The 16,679-nt window shown below is 40.5% G+C and overlaps 1 protein-coding gene across 2 annotated transcripts in view; it reads right to left on the bottom strand.

The window, feature by feature from the left end:
• The window catches only part of JAZF1 (JAZF zinc finger 1), a 304,692-nt gene that overhangs the window by 34,249 nt on the left and 253,764 nt on the right, over positions 1–16,679 (bottom strand). For both annotated transcript variants that reach the window (XM_054692437.1, XM_054692438.1), the window contains exon 3: positions 12,487–12,683. In XM_054692437.1, coding sequence (XP_054548412.1) covers positions 12,487–12,683 — 197 coding nt within the window. The remainder of the gene's footprint in view (positions 1–12,486; positions 12,684–16,679) is intronic.

Below are 16,679 nucleotides of genomic sequence, written 5' to 3' on the forward strand. Positions count from 1 at the left end.
TGCTAGACAACAGGTACTAAAATGGTTTGAGGCCTCTTGAGGCTTATGATATTTTTTACTGATTCATTTTTGTCAGTCTCACATTTGGTTGAATATTTCAGACATTTTTGTGAACACAGAAGATCATAAAGATGAACATGTTATAATACTGCTGCTTTGCCACAAAGTGAAGGCCGGATGCTCCAGAGGCATATGCTTTGAGTTATTTATTTTGAAATCCGGGTATTTTCACACTGACCTTGATCCCCTGGGGCTAAGCCAGAGGGCAAGGCAAATCTCTGAGAGCCCCAACTGCTCTGTGTGGGTTTACCTTATCTCTACCATGTCCTTAATGAGAGATTCAAGGGACCATATTGTCACTTGACATTTGACTATAGAGTCAAGAGCATAGTTCAAGGTCCCCGGGAAGGAACAAATTAACTGGTCCAGCAGGAAATTAAAACCCACGACCTCAGACTTAGTAGCCATAGCACTCTCTGGTCATCTGAGCGAACTTCAAAGCAAGGAGCTCCAGCTGGTGAGCACCCTGAACAGAGAGAGTCCCGAGACCCTCGCTAGAAGGCTGCAAAGCTACAGCGTGTAGCCCTGTTCTGCTTGGTGTCTTTGTCAGTGAGAAGAATCAACAACTATTAATTGGACACCTAAGTAACAATGGAGTTTAGTAGGTTAATAAATTCAGGCCTCTCAGAACACTTTCTAGACAAGAACATGGTATCACTCTGAAGGAGCCACAAATTGCCACCTCTGGAAGATGACAAGAGGTAAAGTATTCCAAGAAAATACCCACTCACTTTTCAGTCCTATTTTCTTGCCAACATACACTACTTTGTAATAGAAAATACAGACCAAGTGAGAAGAAGCTCTAGGAGACTGTGAGATGCTATTTTTAAGAGGCACAACCACCAGGGAAATGAAGCTACTTTCAAGCTCACACATAGCCTAATTCATTTTTCAAATTGTCCTCTTTGCTCGGCCAAACTAAAATGACAATGCTTCTCAGCATGTCACATTCTCGCTTTAACAAAAGGGCTCACCTCACAGCAAAGGCCAAGCTTTCCAGTCTTGGCAAACTCCCCTCTTCTGATGATGCCAGGAAACAGATCTTTGTTGGGCAGCAAAAGAGAGAGAAAAGTCCTTTTGGAAGTTATTATTTTTTTAGGAAACATGGGCCTATAGATTATTTATGGATGTGTTAACTAGATTCCACTGAACTTTTAATTTGCAATTTGCTTGCCAAGTACCATGTCTTATTACCAAAGGTGTATTTGTGTAATGCTTATTTATGATAGTTATTCCAGAAACAGATTTTTCTTTGATAGATTTAAAAAAAAAAAAACCCAATTTTTATATTTATAGCCACTTCATAATTTCAATGTTATGGTTTTAGTTTTCAAATGGGGCTAACTCATCTTGCAGGACAAAAACCCCTCCAGGCTGCAGTCTGCTGCCCACAGATGTGGTAGGAGCCCCAGCATCTCAGTCAACTCCAGGCACCAGGCCCTTCTCTGCCCACCCCCATCCTTCCTGTGCAGCTGAGTCTCTCACAGCTGGAGCGCCAACATTTTAATTTTATGCTTTCAAAATGTAATCATTTGTCAAATTTTCTTAGTCTTAACAAAATAATTTTCTGAAAGGTACAAAATAGCATATTCTAAATCACACACACTTATTTTACTGAAACCAAGTGGCATTAAATTAAACTTTTTTTTTCCCAAGGACTTTAAATGGCATTGAAATACTATTCATAGCATGTGCTTTGCCAAAATTAACTTTATCAAGGTGAATTTTAGGGTGACTTTAAACACAAAAATGACTTAGAACTTTATATAATATTAGACAGTGGCCATCTTAGGGGGCTTTTTGGGACCTGTTCAAGGTTTAGGATCATGATGTCCTCAAACATCATTTGAAATCAACTGCCTGGGATTGGTGCCCATAACTGCTAGTGCACTGACATTCACTCTAGATAATACCACACAGTTCTGCCTGGTGGACAGAGGCTGGAAAAGGACAGCCAATGGAAACGCATGTCAAGGTTATTTCCATCCCCTGAATGTAAGATTCTGTGCAACTATTTTTTTTTTTTTTTAATTTTATTTATACAAGCACTGGGTACAGTCAGAAGCGTGGGAGGGTGAGAGAATTCACTAGAGCCAGAGCAGGGAGCAGAACAGGCAGAAGAACAGAAGTACACTGCTGAGTGGAGCAGCGGGAGGCAGGAGAGGTCTGTGCACCATGTGGGACCCTCAATCAGCAGCCGGGGATCCAACAGGCGCTGAAGAGGCTGCGGGCAGCTTCGCAACCCAGCGTTCAACCGCTGTGCCACCAGGGAGGCCCTGTGCAACTATTTTTAAGTCAAACATTGTGAGCAGAATTTTAACTATAGTTACACAGTCTCACATAAAACATACCATTTTCACTATATGTTTTAGAGAAATCTGATTTGTATTTTCCTTAAAAATTACCGCAATTTTGGGGCCTCCCCTGGTGGCGCAGCAGTTGTGCGCTGGGCTGCGAAGCTGCCCACGGCCTCTGCAATGCTGGTTCGATCCCCGAATGCAGGGGAGGGTACCACATGGCACGCAGATCTCTCCTGCCGTGCCCGTTGCTCCCCTCAGCAGGGTATTTCGTCGGTCTGCCTATTCTGTTTCCTGCTCTGGCTCTGGTGAATTTTCTCACCCTCCCACGCTTCTGACTGCACCCAGTGCTTGTATGAATAAATGAATAAATCTTTTAAAAAAAATTACAGTAATTTTGAAAAATGTATCTAAAAAATTAAAAATTCCCCCTCCCCTCCAACCTGGATGCAAGGAAACATCTTAGCTGATTGACAATGGCAGGTACTCTTTACTTTATTCAAATAAGTTAATTGCTTGTGGTTATTTGTTTGCATTTTTATTCAAAACTATATTGACAAGAGGAAAGCAGTTTCCCTGAGAACACCTTATACTTGGGTCTATAAGCATCTGGAACACCTTGGCTGTCTTTTCAGCCTTTTTAAAAAATAAAAGAGTGGGTATCAGAGTAGAAAGCACAGGATATAATGGCAGTTTTGTTCTCCAACCAAATTTAGTTTCTCACGGGTGATTTTCTACACGTGTTTCCACACCAAAGGGAGCCTGAACTGACAAGTTTAAAAAAAAAAATTACGTATTCAGCTAGTGAAGTACAAAACATCTTTGACCTGATAAGATGATGCCAACTTGTTGCTGGTTTGATGAATGTAAACTAACACCAGCATCCAGTTTTCCAAGGAGGAACGACGTAAGTTTGGCATTAAGATGTTAGAGGCGGACAAACCCACCACCTTCCGTCCCTGGCACCAGAGAGCTTTCCGCAGCCAAAGTCTGTCCCTTCCTGTCAAATACCACTTCCTTTTTAGTGCATTTCCAAGAAGTTTGAACAAAGCCCTGGAATAGGAGGAGGGAGATCCTGGACCTTGATTATCTTTTTAGCAAGAACAAATTAGCTTAAAGTTTTCTCATTTTTCTGCATTCTTTCTTTAATGCTGTGCAGCTGGGTGTGCCTGGGGATCATTTTATTGTTAAAACTAGACCCACATGGAAAAGACATTAAATAAGTTAGCTGCCGTGATACCCACAAAGATGAAAGAACTTCTCTGATTTTAATATGCTGGGAGGGAAAAAGAAAAGGGTTTTTTGGGAAACGTACACATTTGGTGGGTCTGTGAGTTCATCGGGTGTTAAATCTACATCACCTTCTCAGGAGGTGCACTAGAGACTGAGTGTGTTTGCTTCTTTCCGTGGAATCTGCACCGTTTTCCAGGCTGGTCTCTCTAGCACTCATATTTTGGTTCTGGTAATTTGCTTCCCAAGGAAAATTACTGAGAAGTGTGCCTGATGGGTGCTGGCACACGTGTGAGGCTCTGGACCTTGGTTTAAAAAGACTGTGTTCTTTTTTGGTGGGGTGGGGGGGGAAGGGTAAAGAATATAGCCTTAATGTGTGCCCTTTAAAATAACTTTATCTTGCCCTCTTTCTTGATACATTTTTGGCTGGTGCACAGTCCCCTGCCGGGACAAAGAAAGAGCGACACCAATCTCGGGCCAAAACCTTGCCACAAACTACTTCTAGTACCAGGTAAAATATGACTGTAAAAACCATTGAGAGTTCTAGTGGAATTCTTGACAGTGGACATATTATTTCTGAATTTGATTAAACAATAACATAATAGTAGAGATAAAATTTAGGTTTATTACTAAATATAAATGGTCAATCATAGAATAGTATCACTTTGTATGAACGTTAAAATTTTTCAAAGACCACAGAATAGTGCTAAACTGGTAGGCTCTCAGGTATTTTTATTAGAAGATAAATTATTGACAGCATTCTGTTATTGCAGATATTAAATCTGAAACAAGCTATTAAGTGACTGCCTATTACACAAACTTGGATTTACACGTAGTTTCAACATAGGCTAAAACTGAGTAGCTCTAACTTTCTTTTCTGTAAACTTCTCAATATGACAAAGCACTATATCTCACAAAAAGCAAAGTATTTTGAGTATTGCTATAATTTTCTACCAGAGGGACACTTTTTGTCATTAACTAATTCTGAGTCCTAGGACCAGGTGTTTAGCAACTAGCTCTTCCTTGTTAGTCCCCTTTTCCTTTCCCCAGCTGTTTTTTAAAAATCTCTATTAATGTGTGTTGAATGGTTTTACTTGGCTATACTACTGTTTCCTCAGTGTTTCTAAGAAAGTTTGAGAATAAAGGATTCCGCTTACTGTCTTTCTTCAAGGAAGAGGAAATTCCAGAGATTTTTCTTGCTTAACCTACTATATGTATTTACTTCTTTTGTTCTTAAATGAATTGTTTATAGCAGAGGAAATGTGATTTGCTCTTTCAAGGAGTGGGTGAAGTTATGGGGTCCTGTTCATCATTTCTGCCTGGGCACCAATTTCCTTTTTTTAACCAAGGTAAAACATATATAGTACAATGCACAGATCCTAAAGTATAATTCAATAAGTATGTGCAAGTAACATTCAATCAACATAAGGAATATAGCCATCATTCCAGAAAGATCTCTTGTGGATGCCTTCCTCCTACTTCCCAAATCAACTACTGTTTTGATTTCTGCCATTACAGATCAGTTTGCCTTAACTTGCATTTTACATGTACTCTTGAGTCTGGCTTCTTTTGTTCAGCATGACGTTCTGATATTCATCCATGTTTTTTGTATGTCACTACTCTGTTCCTTTTTATTGCTATAGAGCATTCCATTGTGTGGCTAGATGACAATTTCTTTATCCACATACTGTCAGATGGATGACTTAATAGGTTACTGCTGATAAAGCAGCTCTGTACATTCTTACACCTGTATTTTGTAGACAAATGTTTTCCTTCCTTTTGGGTAAATACTTAAAAGTGTGCTTGTCAGTATCCCTTTGGGTTCGGAGCCTTGAAGACACCTTATGACCTCTGCAGGTCTCACCCTCCTGAGCTGGTAGAACAGCAGCATCATGCCATCTCCTCTCATAACACTTGTGGGGACATTCTCAGTTATTCACAGGAAGTTTCTGAGATGCTACAATCAAAACACGCAGTCCTGAAGACCTTCAGATGCCCTTCACATGATCCTATGACGTTAATTATCTCATCAGCGACATGTTCAGTTTTTCCACATCTCAAAGGCATCGAAAATATAAAAGAACCTCAAAGTGTGTGAATAAAGTCCCTGCCCCCAAATATGATGGTGGTTAGACCTACATGGGCACACCCTTCACCCAAAGAGGGGAAAGCATTGTCACTGAGTATACTCATCAGTCATGCATGGCTTAAGGGCACTTCCATCAAGGAAGGACCTCATATACAAAGGTGGTCCCAAAAGACTGTGCCAGTAGCCTACGCCATCCAGGTATGTTGTGTCATTACACTCTGTGATGGTCACACAATGAACAGATTGCCTAAGGGCGCACATTTCTTGGAAAGGTATTAATTGATGCATGACTGTATGCACATCTGTCAGAAGTACCCAACATTCCATTTGCCTAGTGCTTTGCATTTCCATGGTGAAAAGATTATTATTGCTACTCTTACTAAAACAACAAAGCAGGACATAAAAAATCTGTAAACCCGCTAATTCTGCTTCTACCATCCGGGGTCATAAACTGGCTATCTTAAAAGCTCCTGTGTTACTGGTAACAAAGAGTGTTATTTTTGTTTGCAGATATGACCCCCATTCTTCCCCCAGAAAATGTGCTGATACCCAGAGCAGGTCATTAGTAAATACCACCTGTAAGGCACATTCCTGGAACCCGCCTTCTCTGAGGTTAGTGCAGACCAAAGACAAACATGCACGAGCAGCCAGGGCTGGTAAAATATTGTCTGCCCAAAAGGGCAGGATTCAGTTAAGAACAAAAAATGTTTTCTTAGTTTTGAACATGCTTTATGGCTACTTCTAGAAGCCCTCACTAACCTGACAACATCTGCCATTTCCACCACTGGAGACCAACGGCTCCTCAACACACTGGCGTATTCACTAAAGCAGGGAGTCTGAGGGCAGAGAGGGCACTTCACAAGCTGCCGGTTTAAGTAGAGGTGGTGTAACACAAGCAGTTGTTTTCATCCCCATCTTTATTTCATCATTTCTCACAATGGGGTAGGAATTGCCTCCAGCATATAGATGAGGAATCTGAAACTTGAAGTTTCAGACCACCCACCTCTCAAGCAGCAGGGCTAAGATTTGAACCCAGACCCCTCTGAGGTCCAAAGCTCTCACCACTTTACCTCTAAGGTCCCAGAGTTTTAGAAGGTAACTCAGAATACTACAGATTTACATTGTATCTTTTTGTCACTATATCCAGGTTTGCATGCTATTCCCTAAACTGACATACCACAATGATCATGGGCTATAAAACATTGCCATAGAACATTTCCCATTGATCTCATCTTAATCAAAATCCTTTGGAATCTACACTGGGTAAACAATATCTAAGACATCCTATGGGTGTGAAAATACAGCTTATAATGGTACTGAAACATCACTGAGGGAATGGCCCACCTCTCTGTCTTGTCTTATTAGTCATCCATGCTGATAATTTAGTCCATCTGTGCATATGTCATGTTCACTAAGTGTCTGTTCAATATAGTGTATAACCCTGCTTCTACTAAAATATGTAAACTCTAATCTACAATTCCTTGTGCTTTTTTGCATACCTCATACTAGGCAGAGTACCTATGACAAAGTAGATGCTTAATCAATTTTGTCAAATGGAAAGATGTCCAATCCTGGCACTGTGGACAACTGGTTATTCCACTTAGCAACCACCTGACATTGGGTGCGTCATTTAAATGTCTCAATTTCTTTTGTCTTTCAAGTGGGGTCAGTAATGGTGATGTTTTTGTGCAATAGAAAGTGTTATTAAAGATCTAATCTATTATTACAGATCACCATCAATTTCATTGTTTTCTTCAAATCAACAGAATGCTTTGTCTGGGAAGGTTTCATATGGGGTGTGATTGTGGAATAAAATACTATTTATTCTCTGTTGCCATTCTTTATTCTACCAACACGGAGGCGCAAGAGGCGATTAAAAACAAGTAGCCATGTAAGATGATGGGGGAAGGGAGGAGAATTGGTCCCAAGACTGGACCTTGATGCTCAGGAGCAGGATAAAGGACTTGTAAGTAAAGCAAGAAAGGTGAAAGGAAAATGATGAGAACAAAGGAGTATATAAACAAACAAGCAAACTATAGGCCAGGCAAGGGTATGCTGGTGGCTCTGAACATGCTGTCAGGCAGGTAACATAGTAACTTCTTTCCTGCTCCAGCTTCAGGACAGCACATTTTTTGTGAAAAGGGAAATAGAAACCAAACCATTTTTCAAAATAGACTATAGAAAATGGTCCTTAGGAGTTATCCAGATATTCAACTCTTAAGGGTAAAGCTTGTTAAAAATACCAAACCACGGCTTCAGGAATGTGTAAGTAAGTAGGTCACAATATTTAATTAGACTGAAATAGTTCACCTTTCTTTTCTTATATTCCACCGTTAAATAGGATTTCCCCCTGAGATTTTCCTTCTACTTCACTCTCTTCTTTTGGGGGGTGGGGTGGGTGAGGGGAAGGTATGTTAGTTTAGACCTTACTTAGTTATCTTTCTCTAAGGTTTTCTGACTTTAGTAAGTATTTAATTTTCTTCTCTAAAAATGAAGACACAGGGGTAGGAAGACAGTTCATTTTAACCCCATTCAGATAGAGCTTCTAAATGCAAACTAAATTCTATGTCTTTAAGTCTTTAATCATAAAGTAATTGCCACCCTGAGGAGAAAAATCAATGCTTTACTCTTTAACATTATTCACCATGTATCCCTAACCCCTGAAAATTTCAAAATCCTTATAAATACAAATAATTTATTGCAAAAGCCAGAGAGGAATGTTAAGAATCTACTAGAAAGCCAGAGGAGACACATGCATAGAAAGTGAAATAACACAATGTAGAAACTCAAATTAAGCTTTAATCGGTATAATCTGTGACATCATGGTTGTAATACGCAGCCTAAACAAAAACCCCCCAAAATTGGTTTAATTACCTTGGGCGCCTTTCTCTGGTTTAATACTTGAATTTTTCCCCCGAGTGGGCCAAAATATATATACAAATATTTTCCAGGAGAGACTATGCAATGCTATTATAACCAGAAATCCAGCCAACACTTTCCATGGCTTCTCCATTAAGACATAAGCGAGCATCTGTTCAGTCCCATTGGACTCATCTCTGGAGTCTAAGCAAATGGCCGACAGTAACCTTTCTTCAGGCAAGAGGGAATTATGGGAACCCAACCAAAAAAACACTCAGTGTGATAACTGGATGGGTCACATTTGAAAACTGGTTTCCCAACTCTGATTATAGGTTTGAATTACCTAGTCTGAGAGTTTTTAAAAATTCCTAATGCCCAAGCCCCATTCACCAACTGAATCAGAGCCCAAGCAAAGGCTTACAAATCCTCCAAGGTGATTTCAGTCTTTAGTCAGATTGAGAGTCACTGTTTTGAGAGATTCAGTAGCAAATATAGGGAGGGAAGAAGAAATTACTTAATTAAGCCACAGGCACTATTCATATTAAGGTAACCACAGTTTACTTTTGGGGGAATAATTTTAAAACCTCATTTTTTTCACTTAACAATATCACGTTGAAACCTTTGCATGCCATTCCACAGTGACATTGTTGGTTGCAAAGCAACCTATTGTTTAAAATGGTTATTTACTGGAAATTGGTTTACTCAAAACCACACTCCCTTGAACTACCAACTAAATAAGGTTAAGTGGATAAATACTGAAAGGATAAAACAGCAGTATAACCATAAAATGGGGATACAGTTTGCCAATTTCACTGGTGTAAATACTCCCAAATCCAGCCTATTTTTGTAAATAAAGTTTTCTAAAAAACTTTTAGTTTTAGTGGAACACACCAAGCCTAGTTGTTTTTGTGGTTCTACAGCTGCCTTCTTAATATAACAGCAGAATTGAGTAGCTGAGCCAGAGATTGTATACCTGCAAAGCCTGAGGAATTTACTATCTGGTTCTTTAGAAAAAGCTTATTGACCCATGATTTAAACCATTCTAAGCCTCCCTTCAGTGAATAAGATCTTTATATATACATATATAAAGAAAACAAAACAAGTAAGGATAGAAATAAAAAAGATGAAAGAAGATTCTCCTAGGGTTTAGAAATTACAAAATAAATCTTGGTTCCAAGAATACCTAGGAAATCCCCAAAAGTCTAGGATCAAGCTGAGCTCCAAGTCAAGTATAGGCAAGGCTGTATATTTTTTAAAGAGTATTGTATAAATGCAATTTTCTACAAGATGACTATTACTTCTGGACCAGGAATGTACCTTGAATATAGAACTTTGAAGAGTGAATTTAGGAGGTAGGATCAGGGAATACTATTTATAACCTGGTAATGAAAGTGACTGAAACCACATTAGATAGGAAAAATTAGCTGATCTCTCTAAATACAGGTAAAATAACATTTCAGACATTGGAAAATGTACACAATCAAAATTGCACGGGGTAGGGGGTTCAAGAACCATTTCCCCTGCTAATTTTTGATGTTTACATGGAATGTTCTTCAAACAGCAAGTAACTTACCAATGAGCTTGACAGAGTGAAAATGATACATCTTTACCACAACATAAATTAATTCTCTCAGTGGGAAACTGCTAAAATAGGCAAGGTGTCAGAAAGATTTCTTTATGTCTGAAGGAAAGGAAATGATTCCATTTTTTCCAAATATTCTTACATGAAAAATAATAAGCTCTACTTTTAAACTGTCTTTATTTTCATTGGGTTCTAGGGTACCCGTTACTAATTGGGGCAGTCATAGTTATCTGGCATTAGCCATGAGTCTGTCCCTGTTTAGTCAGGGTATAAAACACATCCAGGTATAAAACTACCCCCATAATTCATAGCATATATGAATATTCGCAGAAATACCCAAAAAGGGGACTGTAGACTAACACTACATTCTCGTGGCATTCCTTAATTTACAAGATAAATATTACACAAAGATCCTGGAAGAGTGAACCGCCACAGAATATAATAAGTGCCCAACACATGTGGAACAATTCACCCTCTACAGAGGAAGGATTTTGACTCTGTTCCTGAAGCAACCAGTTGATTTTTCTAGTCCAGAGAACAAACACTTGTTGGCGGTTGGGTGCATACATACGCTGTCACACTGAGCTCTTGAACAAACACCTATAAAGTGGCCATTACTAGTGATTTGTGATGGGAGAATTTCAGGTAGTCTCTCTGATCTGTCTGCCTTCCTTGCCTATTCTGTCTTTGAAATGCCCAATCCTGATGCTGCACAGGGTGTCTTGTCCATCAGTCATGAGTCCTGAGATCCCCCTTGTAAAAGAGGTCCCATAATGGGAGCAAGTAAGTATGGGAAACATATTAAACCCTTGTCTTGGAGAACAACAGTGTATATTAAAGGCCTGCATTAAAGACGCCAATTTAACTTTGTTTCACTCATTATTTGCCCAAACTTATTAGGGAATCCCTTTCCACCAACTACTGTATAGTAAAAATAATATTCCAACATACACTTGGAGAAATTCTCATGTGGTCACCTCCCTTAATGAGATGCATGAAAGAAAAACAAACTGTAAGAGAAAATAAATACTTGTATCCCAGGTCAAGGGAGCAATGCTATGAAGAAGATGGTGTGTTTCTAAGTGGCTTCTCTTTACTCTTAAAATCAATCAGAATCTTTAATAAGATGCACAGTGCCCGCATCCCTGCTGACCTCCTGGGTCTCATCCAAAGAATACCCTGCTGGTTTACTTTCAGGATCGAGGAACCAGCATTCTCCCTAACCCATGGAGGCTTTGCAGAATGCTGCCCCTGGCATCTAGAAGCACCCAGCTCCTCTTTTCCCTCTGGACTCCTACTCATCTTCTGGGGTTGACTCATCTGATTGGGTTGAACTTGTCTCTGGATGTTCTTATATCACTGAGTTCTATGTAGCACTTGGCATGATTACAATACTCTATTTATTGGTGTATTTATTTGATTAATAGCTGTCTATACTCCTACTAGGAGAAGGGAAATATATTCCGTGCTTCTCAGATGGAAAAGAGAGGAGGGAACTTTCCAGTCTCTGAACTCACTTCTGCCTGTGGGGAAGCAGTGGCTGAAGGGAGCTGTGTGCTGGGAGAAGGGGCTGAGCCTGCTCAGTTGGGATCCAGGATGCTCTTGAGTTTGTTTCCACTAATCAGAGGGCAGTTTGGGAAATAGTTAAACTCAGGGAAGATGTGCTAAGAAGCCCAGTTACAACCTGAGTGCCACTCTGCAGTCTAATTAAAATTAGGTTTTAATCTGTACTGCTGACTCCTGTTTTATTTTTCAGTTGTTTCCACATTTGGGAGGGGCAGACTAGAGTTTCTCGCTGAGCCCCTGGAATGCCAACATCTTCCACTAGGCATAAGTGGCTCCAGGACAAGGGCGAAGTCTCATTGCAGTTCAGTGCCTGGCACCCAGGAGGCACTCTAAATGTTTAAGAATCATTTTATTAAGGAAAAACTTAAAACTAAGCAAAAAATAAAAATATAAAAAAGGGAGAATAATATAATGGACGTCTATGTACTCATTCATCAGCTTCTACAGTAGTGAATCCATGGCAATCTTGTTTCATCCCTTCCTCCGCCCCTGGAGCAAATCCAAGATACTGCACTACTCTATCCATACATGCAAATGGTAGAGGCTGGGAAAAATATCTATACAAGGATTATCATATACATATATAAACAATAAATTATTATTGTTGAAGAAATATTTATAATAGGTGAATGAATCAACAAGCTCTACAGAGATGGGATGGAATCACTATCTGTCTCAGGTCCTCTTCTACCTCCAGTGTATGTGCACGTGCACTCTCACACACAGAAACAAACACACACACATACACACACACACACACTTTCCCAGCCCCCACCTGAAGGTGGTGGGGCCAAGTCACTCACCTGTTGGAGTGCTGCTGCGGAATGAAGAGGAGGGGGTGATGGGCGGGGTCACGGGGGGAGTAAGGCTTCCACTGCTATGGCGTGGTGGAGTGGACACATTCCCTCGAGTTACTGAGCTGGACAGGGTCAGCGAGAGCTTTGGCTGAATCTTCTTCTTTAGTGTCTCCTGCTCTCGGCGGGCAGCATCCGTCATAAACCTGCAGTGACAAGGGGAGGTTAAGTACAAGAGTCTTCTCCAGAGCTTATGGAAGGTTTGAGCTTGGGGAAGGGACTTGTTCATACGTCAGTTATAATCTCAAAAACTCACGTCAGCTTCCCTTTTCCCATGAGATGAAATGATCTTTTAAGCTTGCTGTTTTGAGGTTTCTTAAAGCCCATTCCTTTCCTTGGCTTACTCCTAGCTGGGTATTATACATGCAGATAATATCTGTACCCACTGCAGGGACGTCAGTTGTAAGATTGCCTCTTTTTTGGAAGGTTCTCTCTTTCAACCCCTCAGGAAGTCCACCCATGTTCAAAGATTCCCAGCTATGCCAGATAGAGAGGGATTCCTCTCTTTTGGTTGGTCCTATTTATTGTTCCTGCCTCCTGACTGGCATGCATGAAAACAGATTCTTTTCTGTATTACTCTGGATTCTCATATTGTTATTTTAGATTTTAAGATTTTCTTCACTGAGTATAGGTCTTATCTCCCTAGCAGAATGAAAAGTCTCCATAACTGCTTCTAACACACTGACAAGCCCATCTCAGTAAACAGTCACAGAATGACTGAATAAATGTGCCCAGATTCCAGAAGACAGAGAGAATGGTATATGGGAGGTGATAAGTACTAAAGATTTCACATAGGGAAAAATGACTTTTCCCAATAGCTTCATTTTGGAAACTTCAAACTTATTCTTTCAACACTTCCAAGGTTAGTAATATTCCAACAATTCTTTTCTCACTGTATAATCTGACATTTCTCAAGTTCATGTAAAATAAGATCAAAACTATAAAATGGCACCTATTACTCTAAGAGCAAACAACTTTTTGTATTATTGATAGGCAGACTTGTTCAGCTGCATTTTTTGAAATTGGTGATGGATGCTCCTAGTGTACAGAGTGTCTAGAAGTGTTCAGGCAATAAAACAGATGCCTGTGCCCCCTGCTTAGGCAAAGAAGTACTATTCCCACATCCCGCAAGTCCTTGCAACTGTGTTTTAACTGTTTTTATACAATACATCATAAACTGATTCTACTGTACTTAAACATGGTATTTTACTCAAGCCATTTCACAAGCTGCCTATAAAATTCCTCCGTACTGGTCTTCATTACACTATGAAATATTGGAAGCCAACAGATCATTCTAACCCTGCTAGTATCTTAAGAGTCGATTAAATACCCAATGAAACAATGTCACAATATTGTTAGAATGGCTTGAAGGTCTTTTCTACTTGGTACATGGATGACACATTTCTTGAATGGCTTCTGCAATACTGTCTAGATCTATAAACTGGATTGTATGCATTGAACTGAATTGTAATAGTTATGTGCTTTGCCTTGAAGCTCAGGTTTTGTGTTATAAGATGTGAAGATTTATAAAGAAGAAAGGAATGACAATGCAAAAACAGAATTGCTTGCATCCTGTAGCCAGGTACTCCTTTTATTTTAGAGGCAAAGCTGGTTGTACTGCTCTTAAAATGGCTTTTTCCTCTCCTATAAACCTCTCTTAAAATATAGACTCTCAGAGAAAAGTAAGAAACCAGAACTTCTTATTATTCTAACTAGAACTGCTACACAGCACAGTGCCAAGCTTCTTGAATTGGGGGATGAAGTGTGGACACAACCAAAGGATAAACATTGGGTCTTCCAGCAAGATCAACTGTTCTCAATGTAGGGAATTCAAACTAGTTTTTTAAATAGTAAAATAAACACAGATGCGCTATGTAGCAGAATGAAAAATTTACATCTTGCATTTTAGTTTAAGACCTTGGAACTTGGAGTCATAAGGGTGAGGGTTCGAATCCTAGCTACATTACTAAGTGATTTGTGGTAAACTGATTAAACCTCAGTTTTATTTTTGGCAAAATGGGACTAATAATTGTAGTAGGTAAAGTGTTAATATATATCTTTTGCTTTTCTGCTGAGAATCTGATCTTCAATTAATACAGCCCTGAAAGAACACAGTAATGTGCACACACAGCCTCCACCTCCCCCACACGGGTTTGGTCAGCTATGGACAGCAATCTATTTTTGGTTTATATCTGCTAAGTGCTTTCTAGAAGCCAGAATGAGGCACCATGTTAAAAGCATTAAACACGAAACTCAAAGCACCTCTGCCAACCTTTCTTTCCCTCTGCCCTCCCTCCTTCTCTCTGGGATGGGTAGTTATGAACTTGAAGCTACACCCATAAACCATGGCAACCTTGTTATACCAGCGACACAGCCACACAATTTATTCCCATTGACAACACATGCATGCATGGACATCCAAATGTCTGGAAGCGCTGGTTAAAATTCACCAGCCACACCATCTGTCCCCCCCAATAACACTGGACCATTCTTTTTTTCCTTTCATTGGTTAACCAGCACTTTACCTTTTTTTGGAAATGCATTAAAGCCTAAAGTTTTAAAGCAATGTCCCATCAATATAGCTGTTTGTCAAAAGACAGGCAGATTCCCAAGGGCAAGGACTCATCAGGGGAGACAAGTTTACAAAGTGCCCACTGAGGCAGAGTAAAGGCTGCGACGTAGGCTAGAACTGAAGACATGAGTATCTCGACTCTGACTAGAAAACCAGGCAAACTATTTTCCACCTTCAATGGTGGCTTCATTATGATATGTCCTGGAAGGACCACAGTCCAGATCTCTTCATCGTCAGGATTAGGAATGCTTTGTAAGCACAGAGCTAGGAAGTCGTGTTCCCTCTGCGAGTGATGAACTTTTTTCAGTGGTTTTTGACATGACACCGTCTTTTCTAAAGCCCTTAGTAATCAGGAAGCCAAAACAGGCTTTTAGAGCAGGGAGAAGTCAGGGGAAGCTGGATCACCCAGTTCAGGGCCCCCATTTTTCACAGTAACTGGCAACCGTTGTGCGGTGGCCTGTTTAGCTGGCTCTGGCAGCAGAGCTGGTACCAGAGCCCAGTCTTGGGACTGACTCCAACGCTCCCACCCTACCATGCAGCCACAGCAGCAAGGAAGAACCTGAGCTTTCCTAGCTTCACTTCAGAGTCAAGTTGAAAGTGTTTAGAGAGGTAGAGCTCAGGGCCTGGGAAGCGCAGACGGGATCGCCCTGGGGCTTTCATGCTGGAAATGGGGCGGTCAGATTAGCAGGAGGCCTCAGCCTTCCCATGGCAGCCAGGCTGTGCAGTGAAGGGCTTTTTGGCTCATGATGGGTCATCATTTGTAGCCCTACTGCATTGTGACCTAGGGTAGGCTGGCTGTATCCACCTTTCCAGTTCCTTGCAGTTTTGCAATGGGGACTGCTCTAACCTTAGTGTGTTAGGATGGACTCATGTTGGCTTGTGAGAGCTGTTAAATTTTCAGGGATTTTATAAGCCAGTAGAGATAGCCACCATTAAAACTTAAATGATGTAAACTTATAATTAAATTAAGTTTAAAGCAAAGGTATTCCAGGATGATCTGTTCATGACTATTTCACTCCATTTGCTATGATCTCTATTATCAAGGTTATTTACATTAAAATAGCATGTTTGGTGGAATTACTATATAATGGTGTGCACCACACGTCTCTCCCCACCTGTGTGTAGTGTAGTCACATTGGTAGCAGGAAACTCGCCATAATGGGAGTTTTCACATCATAGATATTGACAAATACTACAAATCAGGGATATTTTCCTCCCCAAGAGTGAATTGTTAATTGTTTAGCAGAACACTTTTTTTTTTTTTTTTAATGATAACCTATGGGGCATTTCTTAAAAAAAAAAAAAAAAAAAAAATTATTTATTTATACAAGCACTGGGTACAGTCAGAAGCATGGGAGGGTGAGAGAATTCACCAGAGTCAGAGTGGGGAACAGAACAGGCAGACTGATGAAGTACACTGCTGAGGGGAGCAGCGGGCGGCAGGAGAGGTCTGCTGCGCCATGTGGGACCCTCGCCAGTGGCCGGGGATCGAACCGGCACTGCAGAGGCTGCGGGCAGCTTTGTTGCCCAGCACTCAACCGCTGCGCCACCAGGGGAGGCCCTAGCAGAA

The sequence above is a fragment of the Talpa occidentalis genome, unplaced genomic scaffold (assembly GCF_014898055.3).
Source record: "Talpa occidentalis isolate TD23 unplaced genomic scaffold, MPIMG_talOcc4v2.1, whole genome shotgun sequence".
Classification (NCBI taxonomy): Eukaryota; Metazoa; Chordata; class Mammalia; order Eulipotyphla; family Talpidae; genus Talpa; species Talpa occidentalis.